This window comes from Ciconia boyciana, chromosome 3 (assembly GCF_034638445.1).
Source record: "Ciconia boyciana chromosome 3, ASM3463844v1, whole genome shotgun sequence".
In the NCBI taxonomy this organism is placed as follows: Eukaryota; Metazoa; Chordata; class Aves; order Ciconiiformes; family Ciconiidae; genus Ciconia; species Ciconia boyciana.
Window position 1 is genome coordinate 97,546,717 of NC_132936.1, and position 14,812 is coordinate 97,561,528.

The 14,812-nt window shown below is 39.3% G+C and overlaps 1 protein-coding gene across 2 annotated transcripts in view; it reads left to right on the top strand.

The window, feature by feature from the left end:
- Positions 1 to 62: 62 nt before the first annotated feature.
- The window catches only part of PPP1CB (protein phosphatase 1 catalytic subunit beta), a 30,328-nt gene continuing 15,578 nt past the window's right edge, over positions 63 to 14,812 (top strand). The window contains exons 1-2 of one of the 2 annotated variants that reach the window (XM_072856732.1): positions 63 to 359; positions 12,733 to 12,864. In XM_072856732.1, coding sequence (XP_072712833.1) covers positions 308 to 359; positions 12,733 to 12,864 — 184 coding nt within the window. In that variant the 5' untranslated portion in view covers positions 63 to 307. Of the gene's footprint in view, positions 360 to 613; positions 836 to 12,732; positions 12,865 to 14,812 lie in introns of those variants that run through there. The other variant, XM_072856733.1, reaches the window with a different exon arrangement.

The following is a 14,812-nucleotide window of genomic DNA, read 5'->3' on the forward strand; positions in this document are numbered from 1 at the left end:
CAGAGCCGCGGCGGCGGCGGGCGAGGCGGGGGGGGGTGACGGGGCGCATGCGCCCTGGCGGCTTTTGAGGCGGGGAGGAGGTGCAGGGAGGAGGGGTGGCCGCTTCCCCCCATTTAGCGGTGAGGGAGCGGGCGCGGCGCTTTCGGCTGCTAGTGCGGGAGAAGCCGGGCGGCCGCAGGGGACTGTCGGAGGGGGGTGGGGGGAGCCACTGTAGCTGCGGCCACCGCTCCCTGCTCCTCCTCCTCCTCCGTGAAGCGCCCCCCACCCCGCCCTCTCCCCGCCCGGGACCGAGTCTGGTGGCCACAAAATGGCGGATGGGGAGCTGAACGTGGACAGCCTCATCACCCGGCTGCTGGAAGGTGAGCCAGGCGCCGGGCAGCCCCGCCTGCCTGCCGCCCCGCGCACGCACCTCGGAGGGCGAGAGGGCGCCGTCGCCTCCCCCTGGGGCTGCGGCGGGGTGGGGGGGGGAGCGGGCGGGGCGGGCTTGTCCCGCGCTGCGGCCGGGGGAGCGGGGGCAGCGTGTCTCCCGCGCTGCTGGGCCTGGGGTGGCGGCCGGGAGGGGGCTTGGCGCGCCTCGGCGGTACCCCGAGTCCCGGGCCCGGCCCTGCTGAGCCCCTCGGAGGGAGGAGGGGCGTTTTTAAGCGTCCTGTCGGCGCTGGTGTGCGCGGGGCTCCGTCCTCCCTGTCTAGGTGTAGCGGCTGCTTTCCGATTTAAAAGAAAAAAAGCCTCGTTTTCCTTCTTCCCTTTCCCCCCGCTGCAGCTGCCTGGCTTAGGGGCGAGCTGGAGAAACCTCGCTAGCTGAGCTATGGACGGCCTTATTCCTTCCTCCGGTTGGGTTAGTCGCAGTCTTCCGTGTTTAAAATTATGTGTATAAGCTGCGTTAGGCATGGAGTTGTACGTACGTGAGTGTCAGTGGAAGCAGAGGGATTTAGTGGGCTGACATTCCTCTGCCTGCCTACGGGGCAGTGTCCAAAAGTGGCTCTCATGGATGGCTAATAAAAGCTATGAAGGGTTTTGTGTGTATTAAATAGCGGGTCTTTCCTTTAAGGCGAAAACTGACTTACTCCCTGCTCTTGGAGATGCCGAGAAATTATTCCTACTGCTTTCTTTTTATCGAAGTTATGTCTTGAATGTTTAGTCGTCTTAGGCCTCTTCTCCCATTAATCTTTCATTCCACATTCAACAAATACCTGGTATGTTGGAGATGAGAGTACATGCATGGGTATGCGCTGTTCGCTTACTTGGTTGCTGTAGTCCTTGGGTAGTTGGATCACTTTGCAGAAGGCTTTTCCTTTGCAGAAAGGAATTTCTGGAGTATGTACAGTTCTGGAAGTGAAACAAGTTTTGTAAGTCTGAAAGTTTTGTTCAGCTGAGTTACTACAAAGTAGAGTTTTTAGAGCTTTGAGGATTTTTTTAGTAGTTGCTATCTGTTCTTTCTAGATGTGAAACTTAATCACGAATAACAAAATCAATGTTTTAAAATGCTTAAGGGCTTTGGGCAATTGTGCTTATGTTTGTGATTTAAGGTATGCAACGTAGTATAGTATGAAGAAACCTGCAAGTATCATTAGTCGAAGTTTATCTCTGATCACTAATATAGATAAAAATCCCTTTTTCTGGATGTTGAAACCCAGATTAGTAGGTAGGTTTTTAAGACAAACCAAGTAGTAACCTAGTAAACATTGGCTTCGCAGTGCAGAATTTTTTGGGACATCAAGATGTAGGTACATGTGCAGTGGTTGGTTTTTTGAGAGAGACTTTAAAAATATACTTGAAAGGTATTTTTCCTCTTTGCTCATCAATGTAGTTACTTAAATATAGATTGCTTTAAGAGGAGGGGATTCTGCAGTGTTTTGGTATGCAACTTGTTGGATTGATCTTAAATATTAACTGCTTATCCTTTTCTAACTAAGACTTTTAAAATACGTGTTCCATACCTTTTACATACACCATAAATACTTGTGTTGCAACTTCCTAGCTTTTTGGGTTATGATTGAGTGCCTTGTGTCCAAGCAACCTAAGCTGTACTTTGTATTCCATAGTACCTTAATCTTTAGGGATATGAATGTGCAACTTCTGAACCAAGCTTTGCTTATAATTTTTCATCTCTGTTTCTCAGTCTGTTTGTCCCTCTGAGCAGAGATTAGGAAGATTCTTAAGGGAAGTGGGGTGGTTTTTCTTTGTTTGTCACCTACTAACAGTAGTAGGAGTGCCTTGTACAACATGTTGTACCTGAAAGTGAATAGATTCTTGCAGGGTTTTTTGGAAGAAAAAAAACCCCACAACCTATTAAAAAAATGCATTGTGTCTGAATTATTTTTGCTTCCATTTAACATCTTTTATTTGTTGTACCGCTAGCATATAATATTTTAAGCTGTGGTTCGAATAGTAGTGTTTCACAATGAAGCTTTTTTTTTTGTACAATTGGCAGCTCACATTCTGGAGCTCATGCTGTTGCTTAGCTGACCTGTTCTGGTAAAGTGAATATGAATCCCTCTCCATGCTGCTTGTGCAGAAAAATTTCTATTGACTTTTACCTCTGGAGCAATTAATTAGTTTAAAGCAAGTTTTTTGGCTCCATTACTCACACCAACTTTGACTTAAAGGGTAAGGAAGTGCAGCTTTTGAGCTGTAAAAACGTACACTGAAATAATAAAAAGACACTTTCATGAAATGTTGTCATGCAATACATATTTAGTCCTTTTGCTTACTTTAAGTGAAATGGATGGCTTTATGTTTGAATAACAGTCTACAATTGTCTCTGTGGCTGCTGCACATAAATTTTAAAGGGTAGCAAATACATATCAAAAGCCATAGCAACAGGAAACTTCCCTGCTGTCATTGGGTTGCTGGTTGGTGACACCTGTTTCTAGACTGGGATATTGGCTGTTATGAGTTCTTGCTCTTAATTTAATTAGGTTACTCTAACTGTTTTTACCCTTGTTGCTCAAGACTGTATCTTTTGGGTTATATGACACATTAACTTGCCTTTTGATTGGAATTGCTTACTTAGATCATCTTACCCTCCATGTGTTGTATGGCTTTTTCTTTTTTCTGAGCTATCAATATGAGGTGGCCTATAGCCAGGCTGCTTGAAAGAATTAATCAAGAACATCTTCCCAACCCTCAACACGTGTGCATGCATGCTTATTGTGAATGTGTACTTATTTTAGAGATCTTCTAAGTGCTGAAAGCCAGATTGATTAACTCTTGAGTTAAATTGGGCATAGTTTTCAGAAAGACTCAGCTGAACCATAGTGTAATGCGTGGTGATAGTCTTCTAGGATATTAGCTTTTAATTTCCGTGTTCTTTTGCATATACCAAATTCTTATCCTCTTTATTCATTGGTTAAGTGGTGAATTTAGGAATGGTAAGAGCTTGTTTTGAATTTACTTTCTCTTGCAATGGGTCTAGTACTTCGTTACTAGTTAGTGATACCTTATAAATAACTTCTATTTGGAGGAAAGTAAAACTAAAGTGTATACTGTATTATAAAGTCTGAATGTAGCCATGCTTTTTCTTATTTCTTCTACCTCCAGACTTAAACTCCCATTCCTTTTTCTTTACTAGAAGAGTGAGGGAGATGCTAGTGCTCTCTCTTAGATGTGTGCCTGACTGATCTTGGAGATACTTTGAGCTTTATTTATAAGATTTCTTTTGATAAAGGAATCACTCATAAGTGAATCTGAAAATATTTATAGGTCATGTAAGCACAAAATTCTATAACTTTGCTAAAACACTTTTGGACTGATATGTGTCCATGAAAGTGAGTAAGCCAAATTAGTCTTAAGACTGTTCGCTTCTTCCACTGGTATTCAGAATTCTAGTCATGGGACAGGCTTAGTTGCGCTGTGGTGCACAAAAAGGTGATCACCTCATTTTTGCTTCAGTATTCTGACTTTTTTTTGTTGTTTTTGTTTGTTTTTTCTTCCTACCTTCCCAGCTATGCCATCTGGTGGATAGATTTTCCCAGTCCATTCTAGCTGTGGACAGCACAGGAGTATGCACACACAGGAGACTGTCATGAGTACAGCAGACGTGGAATATGTTGTGTTTTGCCGCATCTAGGCACACTATGTACCCCTCTGTGGGAAATGCCCTGAAATTTGCAAAAATGCTGAGCTAAACTGATACACCAGGCTTACATTTAAGCCAGGCTCTAAGCCAATTTAAACTTTGGTGATGTGTGGAAAAGTTCCCTCTATATCAAAGCAAGGATGCTGGAATAGGTGTGACCTTATTTGTAGAGAGTACTGTGGATGGTGCTAAGTAAGACTGCCATATTTCTGTCCGGGTGTTGGGCTTCCTGTTTCTGTACTGTAAATGTCTCTTACAATTTCTGGATAAGGCAGCCCAGCTGGACTGGACTTTCTGCACTTTCAAATATATAGGTGTCTGTCTTGGTAAACACTAAGGAGTTTACCCTATGGACGAGAGGATGTACTTGGGGAAACCCAGACATATAGTAGCCTTAAATACAAGCTGGCTTTCTGTGAAGAAGATTTATTTATATAGCTGTTCAAACAAATCTACCTTGTCTATGCAAGACCCCTTGCTTGCCTAAATCTAGCTAACCTATTTCAAATTAACAACTTAAATTCATTTGATGGAATGTAATGTGAATCTGCTCTAAAACAAAATTATTTTTGGTGAGGCTAGGAGGGCTACTAGTTCTGATAGTACTGATCCACCAAGAAAGCTGGGAAATATTTATTCAAGAAGAAAGTTGTCAGAGTTTCAGTAAATGTGGAGAATGGTTATTGCTTCAGTGTTCAGCTCAGTGTGATTTTTATGATTGCCTTAAAAGCTGGTTGTGCAGTGTTCTTACCATGTTGTGATGTCTTCTAAGAAAGCTGCAACCTTCAGTTTCTTCTGATTTCAGAGGTCTTGCAGGTTGTGATAAATTTGAATATTATTTAATTTTTCAGATTGAAGTTGGATTTTAAATACTTACGAAATAATTGAGATTTTCCTTACTAGTTGTGAATGCTATAGAGCTACTGGGCTAACATATTATGGTCACTAATGTCTTTCTTGTTTGGTTAGCGTCTTAACTAATTAACGTATCTAGCCAGCCTGATGGTGTGGTATGATACAGCAGTAGTGTTTGCAGTTCCACAGGCTCTGTAACTGATAATGAAAAAGAGAGGCAGTTGTAGAGAAGAAAAATAGACCTTAATGATCTGTTCCAGAATAGTATAAACAAACCATGGAGGTGAACCTTGAATAAATGGGGTTATTACCTGTTTTGATGTGAAATCACTGGATAATCTGCTATTAGAAAAATAAGCAAGGAAAACTTAATAAGGAGTTTCTTGCAAAGGATGTATTTTTGAAATATTCTTAGTCTTTAGAGAAAGAAAATAGGCAGGTTTTATGTGTTTTGAGGAGGGTAGGTGTTGTATTAAACAGGGAGAAGGGATAGGAAGAAGAATGATGTTTGTTTCTGGGTTTGTACAGCAGTGCAGATATCGGCCAGTTCATCTTTAGCTTTATAAGCGCATGATGAATGGGATGGTTGGCTTGAAGAATTGCGCTGAAGACCAAGAGCCCAGTGTCAGGCAATGTGTGCTGATATTCCTTTATTCTGGCTGGTTATTTTGCTACTTGAAGCCTACATGATTCAGTAACTGTTTCATTTAGATATTCTGTAGCACAGTTTTTACTTGACTCATTCCGTGTCTTGCTCAGAGTACAGCTAAATCATAGTATAAAAGGAAAAAAAAATCACTGTTTTTATTTAATGTTGATAAGAGGATTTTTAATACTTGATAGTTGCAATTAAATGCTCATTAGTGACCGCTACAAATGTAGGTATGTAACTTTTAGAAAGGGGAGGGACACCGAAACGAAACACAGTATATGGATTAGCACTGTGAGGTCAAGCATACTATATTTGGCTATTACTCAGTAAGGTCAGATGCTGTACTCAGTGAAGAGGGTGTGTGTATAGGGGCATCTACTCTTAACTACAACCTGAGGTGCCTCTAATGCGATATGTATCTAGTTCATAATTTGAATATATAAATGAACCTGTTTAATGACTTCTCTTACTGTTGCATGATTTGTCTTAGTACATAGGCTAGGTCATCTTAGTTTCACAGCACCATCTTCAGTGTGTTTTGTGGGGGGGGGTTTAATATCAAGCTTGATGCAAAGCTTTTGTGTGTATATCCCACATAACCATATGAGTTAAATATCTGAGAAATTGAAGAGGTGCAAAAGTCATGTTAAACCCTAGCTTTTTGTATTATAACTTCTCTCCTTGGTACTTCTCAGGAGTTATGAAGTAACTTGGTAATTTGCCTTTGCTTTCCTCAAATTTTAGGAATTCATTAGTACTGCTTATTGGAAAAGTAGGTCAGACTTTGAGAAAGAAGCTGAAATTCTTTGTTTCATGAGATTTTTATGCTAGGTTGGCCTTCCAAGTGGACTAGAACAGGAATTGCCACCACTTTGTATAATACGGCATAGGGAGAGGCTTTTACCTTTCGCTTTGCTAGTTGCGTGAGTTTTAGGCTCAAGGGTAATTAAGCAAACAGTAAATACAGACCAATAACAAGCATTAGGGCTATGCATTTTGCTTACAGAATGGAGTAACTAATGTGATCTTGTCCTTAAACCTTGAATTTGGCAATTCTTGAAACTGTGCATGATACAGAGTGATTGAGACTGTCAGTTAAGTTAATGGAATCTCTGTGTAAGGAAGCAGGTGGTCCATGAAAAGCAAATATAATGGGCAGAGGTTGCTGTAGGGACACTTGCGTGTTTTCATGGGCTTATTTGGGTATCCCCTGAAGCAACTTTAGATACTGGTTTCTAATGAAGCTCCTTCTCCATAAGAATTAATTCCGCTGGGTAGTATGTATTTTAGGAATGTAAATTCAAGTTTGGGTAGAAAAACACTTCATTGTTTGGTTATTTTCATAGTTAGAAATTAAAGGCTTGGTCAGTCTCTTACTCTGCAGTGAATTTGTGTTTGATGTTAAATAAGTTCTACTAAAATGAGTTCACAAGCAATCATTGTGTTCTTCAGCAAAATACTTAATATCAAGGGCATCCAGTGAAGGCAAATTTATTAAGATATTAAGAGTACTTGGATATAAAAGCACAGTTCTTCAGAAAAAAACTCCCTAGAAGACTGATTCTTCTATTGGGGAGTTTGGATGATGTACTCTAGGAAAGGTACATAGCTTTGCTGCATACACCATGTTCATACCTGTATATTTGCTGCGTACACATGTTTGTAGCTGTATATTCAGCAATATGCCTCTTACTGAATTGAGCAAAGCACTGGCAGGGCTTCATTTATATTATTGTTGTCCGCCAGTGTAACACATGAATGAAAGCTGTTCTAAGGTTAGTTCTGTTACAGCAATTCTGAAACTTTGAAAACGTGTGTTGCTGGCTTAACTCTGTGTTTTGCTGCAAGACAGGGAGTTTCTGCTTCTGGATGACAGCTGAACAATTTAAATAACAGAAAATATTTTGAGTGAGTAGAAGCTTTGGTTTCCAAAATGAAAGACACTTTTAAAATCCAATGTAGGATTCCTTACTTAAAATCATGAAAATATGTAACTTGGATTTTTAAAATGCTGAGAGCAGATAACTTCAGAACAAGTTTCCAAAATCAGTGTAAGAACTGTTTGGTTTTTTACAAGTCATAGGTAATGCCACCTTTGGCTTCCAAATCCATTCTGCTCCTACTATTGAGAGGCTGTTCAGGACTCATCAAATAAACTACTTTGAAGTACAAGAAACTAATAGTTAAATGTTGTAGTTGTTAATCACCAATCATGAAACATTCCACAGAATGTCGGGGGGGGGAGAGGGGGAGTATAAGTTTGTGGGGAATTGCTTGTGTGCAATTTGTGAAATTGCATGCTTGCAGTCTTGTGTTGTAGTTTTGGGGTTTTTTTTAGATATACTCTGGCAAAATAGATCTCTCAAGCCATAATTTCTGAAATAAGCTTGGCTGGAGCTACTGTGAAAAGAAGCAGAAGCAGCTTCTTATTCCTTCACTAGTCCTAGCCCAAGTTCACAGTGGATGTATTCTCCAGCTTGGGGAACTATCTAGATTACGTTTTTGTTTTGTTGTGTCTTTGTACTAGAAAGAAAAGATCAGTTCACTGATGAAGTTTACTGTGTGGCCATACAAATGCATATGCCTGCAAAAAAAGCAGAGTGTAGGGAAAGGAGGCAGCTGCTTAGCAAGAATGCTGGCCCAATTTTTTGAGACTTAGGAGAAGTCTGTCTGGGTTTTTATGTTCTCCTAAAACCATGAGTGTTTTGTCCAGTAAACAGGACACGTGGTATTGGAAAACATAGTGTAAATGCTTAGGACAGCTGTGCATACCTCAGCCGATTTTGTACTTGAAGAAACTTCTATTAGCGATGCCACAAAATGAGCAGCTTAGTTACTTAGAGGCACACCAGAAACAGTGTGACAGAATAGGTTAAACGTATTTTCTCCAGTTCATGAAAGAGTATGGCAAAAAGTGATGCTCATAGAACTTCCAACAGCCAGTTCTTGACACGCTTTCCTTAGTATTATATGTTTTCTTCCTCTCCAGTATTGCCTTACATAATCTGCACTCTCTGGCATTAATTTGGAGGGATTAAAAAAACCAATTATTATTTTTGCTGAAGTTTTTCTTTCCTGCCACTGTGCAACTCATGTCTCAGATTACTAAGTGCTGTTAGTAGACTTGCTAAGGTTGCTTATCAAAGGTTGTATAGATGCAGAGACCGTTTTAATATTGATTATAGCAGCTTTTGGATTACTACAGGATCTATTGTGCTAAAATAATAGCCTGACAGTACAATGCATATAGTTGCTTTTAATTCTCTTTATTCCCTGCTATCTTACTCTGCTTTAAGCTGCTTGCAGCAAAGGCTTGTTCTGGCATAGCACTGTGCATGTGGGATTGTGTATTACAACAGGAATTGCTGTCCCTACTGAAGACTTATGTAAATCAAAGCTTGTTTGCAGCATCTGCATCTTAGATTAAAGAGAATTAATTTGTCTAATGTTGAGTTTCTGTTTCTGCTCTGGGTAAATGACAACCATTAAAAATGATGGTTTTCCCAATGCTGTTAAAGGCCTTTTGTGACCTACAAATTTTACAACGCATGTGGCTATGACTTGCATGTTTTAAGAATGGTTAGCTATAGTAATTTGTAAACGAGTCTAAAAAACATGACTTGCACTCTTGATCTCATTCTCATAACCCCCTCTTAAATCTGCTCTTGGGGATTTGGGTTTTGAAAAACTTAAATATGGTGAGAGATGCTCTTGTTAACAATCCATACAGTGCTCAGCTGAGTCAAGGAAACTTGAACAAAATTCTAGTTGTAGTGTAAGCTGGTGAGAGTTGTGCTTAGTCTTGCCTGTGTACTTGTACCACAGCTGTGGCACAGCTGTTTTGGATCACTACTTGGCAAACCTTTCAGTGCCTTTGTGAATCCAGTAAAGGGCTGAAGCTTCCAGGGTCACAGTAGCTTCTCATTTTTCAATATGTAGTACTCCTATTGATGATCAGAGGATTGTGGGAGAAAACTTCTTCTCTTAACTATATTATTGATGATTATTTTTCATGAAACCCCAGGCTTTGTACTTCTTCAAAGGTACCTGAGCTTAACATGTTTGCTGAGTCGAGCTGCTGACTGTTCAGATGGGGGCGGGGGGGGTGCCTTTGCAAAGGTGTGGTGGCCCTAATTTGTACCCTTCCCACGGTCTGGAAGTAACTGCAATCATTAGGTGTGTGTTGCCTCCACCTCTGAGAGACATACTTGCCATAGTTGTAGAAACTCCTCTTATCTGGAGAATCCGAAGCATGGTAATAAGTTACTGCCGTGTTTGTTGGTTGGTTTGTTTGTTAAGGATTTGCAACATTTAAGTCTCTACTGTAAAAAGTAAAGAACTAACATCAAGACACTGGATGCACTGCCTATGGCAGTTAGTTAATTTTGAAGTTAGGGAACTGCATGTTCACTGTGTCTTTTAGTGCAAAAATCCAGCAGCACTTAAAGCCTCAATCCTGTAAAGTAATCGTTCCAAGTTTAAACCTCTGTGTGATTTTCAAAGGGAGCTAAAGACTGGTGTTCTAAGAAATATTGATTGGATCAAAGTTATTTTAAGTATTATGAGTGCCCTCCTTGAACTGCTGTCTCAATTTTGGACTCTGCTTGGTCTGGTGCTCCTTAATGTTGTGTATGGTGGACTTTCCTGGGTTTGAGTTCCGAAACTACAGTGGATTTAAAAAGTGTGCAGTTAAGTCATTCTTGGTTTTAATCTACATGAAATGGCTTAATTCTGGGGTTGCAAAATATTATGAAAGTAGTTAAATACAGAGGAGATTTTCATTGCTTATCAAAACAGGTTAAAAGAATGCACAGTTTATAGAGGGGAAAACGGGACTGAAAAGCTAGTTGTGCTGCATGCCTCTTTGGAGTGACCTTGATGTTATAAGCCATGGGTTTAAAATACAACTGCTTCAATAAAATGATAGCCATTGTGTTGTTAAGACTCTGCTCTCAGGTGGGAGCTTTCTTATGTATAGTGACAGTTTATTGTGCCTATCAAAATGAGTTCCTGGTCTATGAAAGGGATCATTATAAGCTACTGGAATGCAAGTGTTTGAAAAGGTGGAGATTGGAGCATTTTGGTACCTCACAAATTAGATAGTCAAGTCCTGTGAAAAGCTGTCAAGCCTGAGATTTTTTTTTTTTGCTAATAATCCCCATGGGGCTGAAGATGTGTCTAAGTGCATCATTTAGTAGACGTTTGAGATGTGGTGAAATGGAAGCCTGTAGGCATTTATTGTTTTCTGGTCACCTTGATTGTGTCTAATGTCTGCCTTTGTATTCTTTTAATATGTAAGCCAACATCTTAATGCATGAAGAATAACAACAAAAAAGTGTTACTGAAAAGCTGTTTGCTTTCTCAAGTATAGCTGGAGTCTTAATTAGCAAAAGGAATGTGATTTACCATATGGTAAATATCACCTGGTACTGATTCAGAGTTTCACTGAAAGAAGTCCTGTATGCCACAGCCTTGTTCTTGTGGGATTCTAATGAGCGAAGTATTTCCAGTGTATCCTCGCTGTAGGCAGACTAGCCCTCCTGCTATTTTGGCACTCAAAGTGGCTGTCCCAGGATCTAGTTTTGCATCTTCTCTTCCCTGCTTGAGAGAACCATTCTTCATTTCTGCCTTTTCACATGTTCCTGTGGTTGCTTCCTAACATCAGTTTAACAAGTGTGTCTGGTGTTTATTAAAAATAAAAAATAGAAATTAAAAGCACAGTTTTGCAATGGTCACATGTGCAGTTAGACTAGGAGAAGTATGCAGTGATAACCAGAGCAGAGCTTTTTGAGCTTAACACTTTGGACTGTAGTACTAGGTGACCTAGGACAAACTGTTGGCCCTCATATCCTTTTTTCCTCATTGCACAATGTAGATAGTGATACTGATCTCCTCTGGAAAGTATGTTTTCTGGACCTAAGTGTAAAGAAAAGGAAAAGGGAGGTTATATTAATTTTTTTAAAAAGTTGCAAGCTTAATCTTCTGTTTTGGAGAGGGGAAGCAGGCAAGCCAGGAACTTACTTTATGTGTGAAGAACTAGTTTTTGCTATTCTATTTGCGAATCTATCTTACTAGACTTCCTGAAGTTGCAGCTAAAATTTTTACGAAGTAATGTCTTATTGTCTTTAAGTTTGAAAGCACCTGGATTTGAACTGCTAAAGTTTCATACCACCTTCTCTTGTAGGTACTACCATGGTTTAATGCTGAATGTTGCTTCCATCTAAAGCAGATAGCAGAACAGGATGTTCGCCTGTTGCAGACACTGATACTTTCTGGCTTATTAGTTTGAGCTCTGAAGTTTGGTTTATGCTGAGATGCAAGACTGAACTGGATCAGCCAAAGCACAGATGCATTTGTTCTATTTTACTGCCTCATTAAAGACACATTAAAGCCTCTGACAGGAATCATACAGATATTTGTGGAAAGAAGCAGCTGCAGCTAAATTTGCCAGAGGATGTTGGTTGGAGCGCAATGACATGTGAATGCTTTTGAAAACTTAGTGCTAAATATAGGTCTGAGTACCTGACTTATTGGTTTAGGAATTAATTTTTATTCCAATTAGAATGTCATTGTTTGGACTTAAAGGTTCCAATAACTCAAGAGTCATTATATATGAATGAAAGTTTCATCAAACTTTCGTAGTTTTTAGTGTGGTGTTCCTAATATGGCAGTTTCAGCTGCCAAAAGTGTAAACATGCCTGTGGTTTTTTCCTTGTATTTAGCTAGCTCTGAACTCAACAGTCCTAAATAAGTTTATTTTGTGCTAATGTGAAAGTGTGTTCAGGATTTCCATTCTCAGGGTCTTTTTGCCTATTGGGATTATTCTAACATAGTGGGATTGTTAATTTAAATACTTTTTGAAGTTGCTATTTATCCAAATGTGGATGAAAGCAAGGCTTGAATTGTTCTCTTCTGAGAACCTAATTTAAGAGGAATGCATACAGACCTTTAAGCACAGATTACCACAGTATCAGAGATTAATTTTAGAATTCTTTGGAATATGTAATTCCAACATACTTGGTAGATACGTTGGAGTGTGCTGCTGGCTTTTTGTCAAATATAGATTTCAAATACAGCTCACCTGCCCTTCCCTATTGCTGTGTATCTGTGTGATAGTTACCTTCAGTTGTTAAACATCTCATTTCAGTACGAGGATGTCGTCCTGGGAAGATCGTTCAGATGACCGAAGCAGAAGTTCGGGGCTTGTGCATAAAATCACGGGAAATATTTCTTAGCCAGCCTATTCTCCTGGAACTAGAGGCACCTCTGAAAATTTGTGGTACGTAAACTTCATGTGTGTGTGGTTTATGTAGGTATTTTAATCTAGTTTTATGCTAGGTGGGTTGAAAGGATACCGAGCTAGGCAAGTGACCTTGACTTGCGTGATACGGATTAGAGTGAGTTCTTCACAATCTTAAATGTAATTTTCAACTTAGGTTGGATTAAGTCAAGAAAAGGCAGCTAACAATTGGTAGATTGCTGATGTTTCCAGTACTATTTAGGAGCAAGTTCTGTTGGCAATAAGAGATGCTTGTGCCCTCATCTTCTGCAAATTTTACAACCTGTCCATTGTACTTCCCTAGGGACTGCTTGCACAGAGCTGCTACTCTTTCAATCACTATTTCAAAAAGCAGTTAGCTGCTTTAAAAGCAAATGTTTAATGTTGTAGTTGCTCTCTTCAAAGCGTAACCAAAACCAAGATCTTTACATGTTGTGAAGTGGAACACTTCAAAAATAGTGTTGGAGAAAGCATTTGTTAGTCTTTCAATTGAAAAAATGAAACTGGATGCAGACTGTTAAATTAGGCTTAGTTACCATGTAATAAATTCCTTGAGCTTTATAGCAAGTTTTAACAAACATGGTTATTGTTGTCAAATATGGATAAAACTAAAATGTGTGTGTTCTTTACCTCTCTAAGCCTTTACAAGATGCTAGACTTATTCAAAAGTATGCTGCTGTTAATAGGTATGCAAGCTTGTTAAAAACTGTTACAGAAGTATTGTAAATACTGGCGTGTAATCATCCTTCAAGTTATTAACAGCAGACGCAGTCTTAGAAAGCATAAAATTTCTTGAATTAGGCTTCGTAAAGTTTCATAGTATTAAAATTGAAGCAGTCTTTGAATTTGTTGTTAACTAACATGCTCAAAGGTAGATTAGCGTCTTCCTAGGCTTCTTCCTGGCAGACCTAATGTAGCAATGTTTCTTACATTAAGAGAGGATATTACCAGTTTAAAAAAAAAAAAAACAACAAAAAAACACTAATGGCAAAGTCATTTTTAAATGACTAATTGCGTGGTAGGGTGGGGAGGGAAAACTGAACCAGCTTGCCTAATGACATAAAGTTGAAGGTAAAATCCAGCTGTACCATGTTGTGTTTATACTACACTGAAAAGACTACACTAGTCTCATCGTATTCCTAGATAAAGAAAAAAATGAAAATCAAATTAAATATTTAGACTGTACATAAGTCAAGGTCTGCAAAGTATAATTAGCCTCCTTCAAAGTTAGTTTCTTATTTGCTTAAATCAAGACAGTTGAAAGGACTGTTAGGTGCACAATAATAGGGTAGCAAATGTACAGTTAAATAAAGCATTTGTTATTTTTAAATCGGATTCCAAACACAGTGATAGCACCAGGAAGTGTCAGATGCATCTAAATTTAATATTAGAGCAATTGTCAGATGCATTTAGATAAAAGGGGAAGAAAGATGATAGCTTTCACCAAAAGCAAAATATGCAGCTGTACTGCTTTGAACTACTATTTTAGTGTGTTCAGGCAATGCCTGAGGAACCATTATGGGATTGTCTTGTCTTGTAATCAAGTCAGTTCAAAATAAGCTTTTACATCTTGAATGGCTGTATTTTAATGTAAGATGAAAGATATTCTTATGTAAACATCCATTTTAAAATAGGTGCGGTTTTTACTGTAAGGCTTTGTATCTGGTAGACTTTAATTCAACTTGTGCCCATATGAAGCTTTACTTTAAAATGCCAAGTGCCTTGAATGGAATAGTAAATGCTTTCGTCCCTTTACAAAATTGTTTCTATAAAATGTTCCTTTACCCTTTAAGTGCTTCGGTCCCTCTGGCTCATGTGTGTAACTGAAGGTAGTTCTAGCCAATGAACACAATTATAATATTCTTTCTGTAGTATGTTTACTTGGTAGGTAATGCTGGTGGTGGTGAAGTCTGGGGAGTGTATTGATAGTGTAGTTCTGGAGTACTAG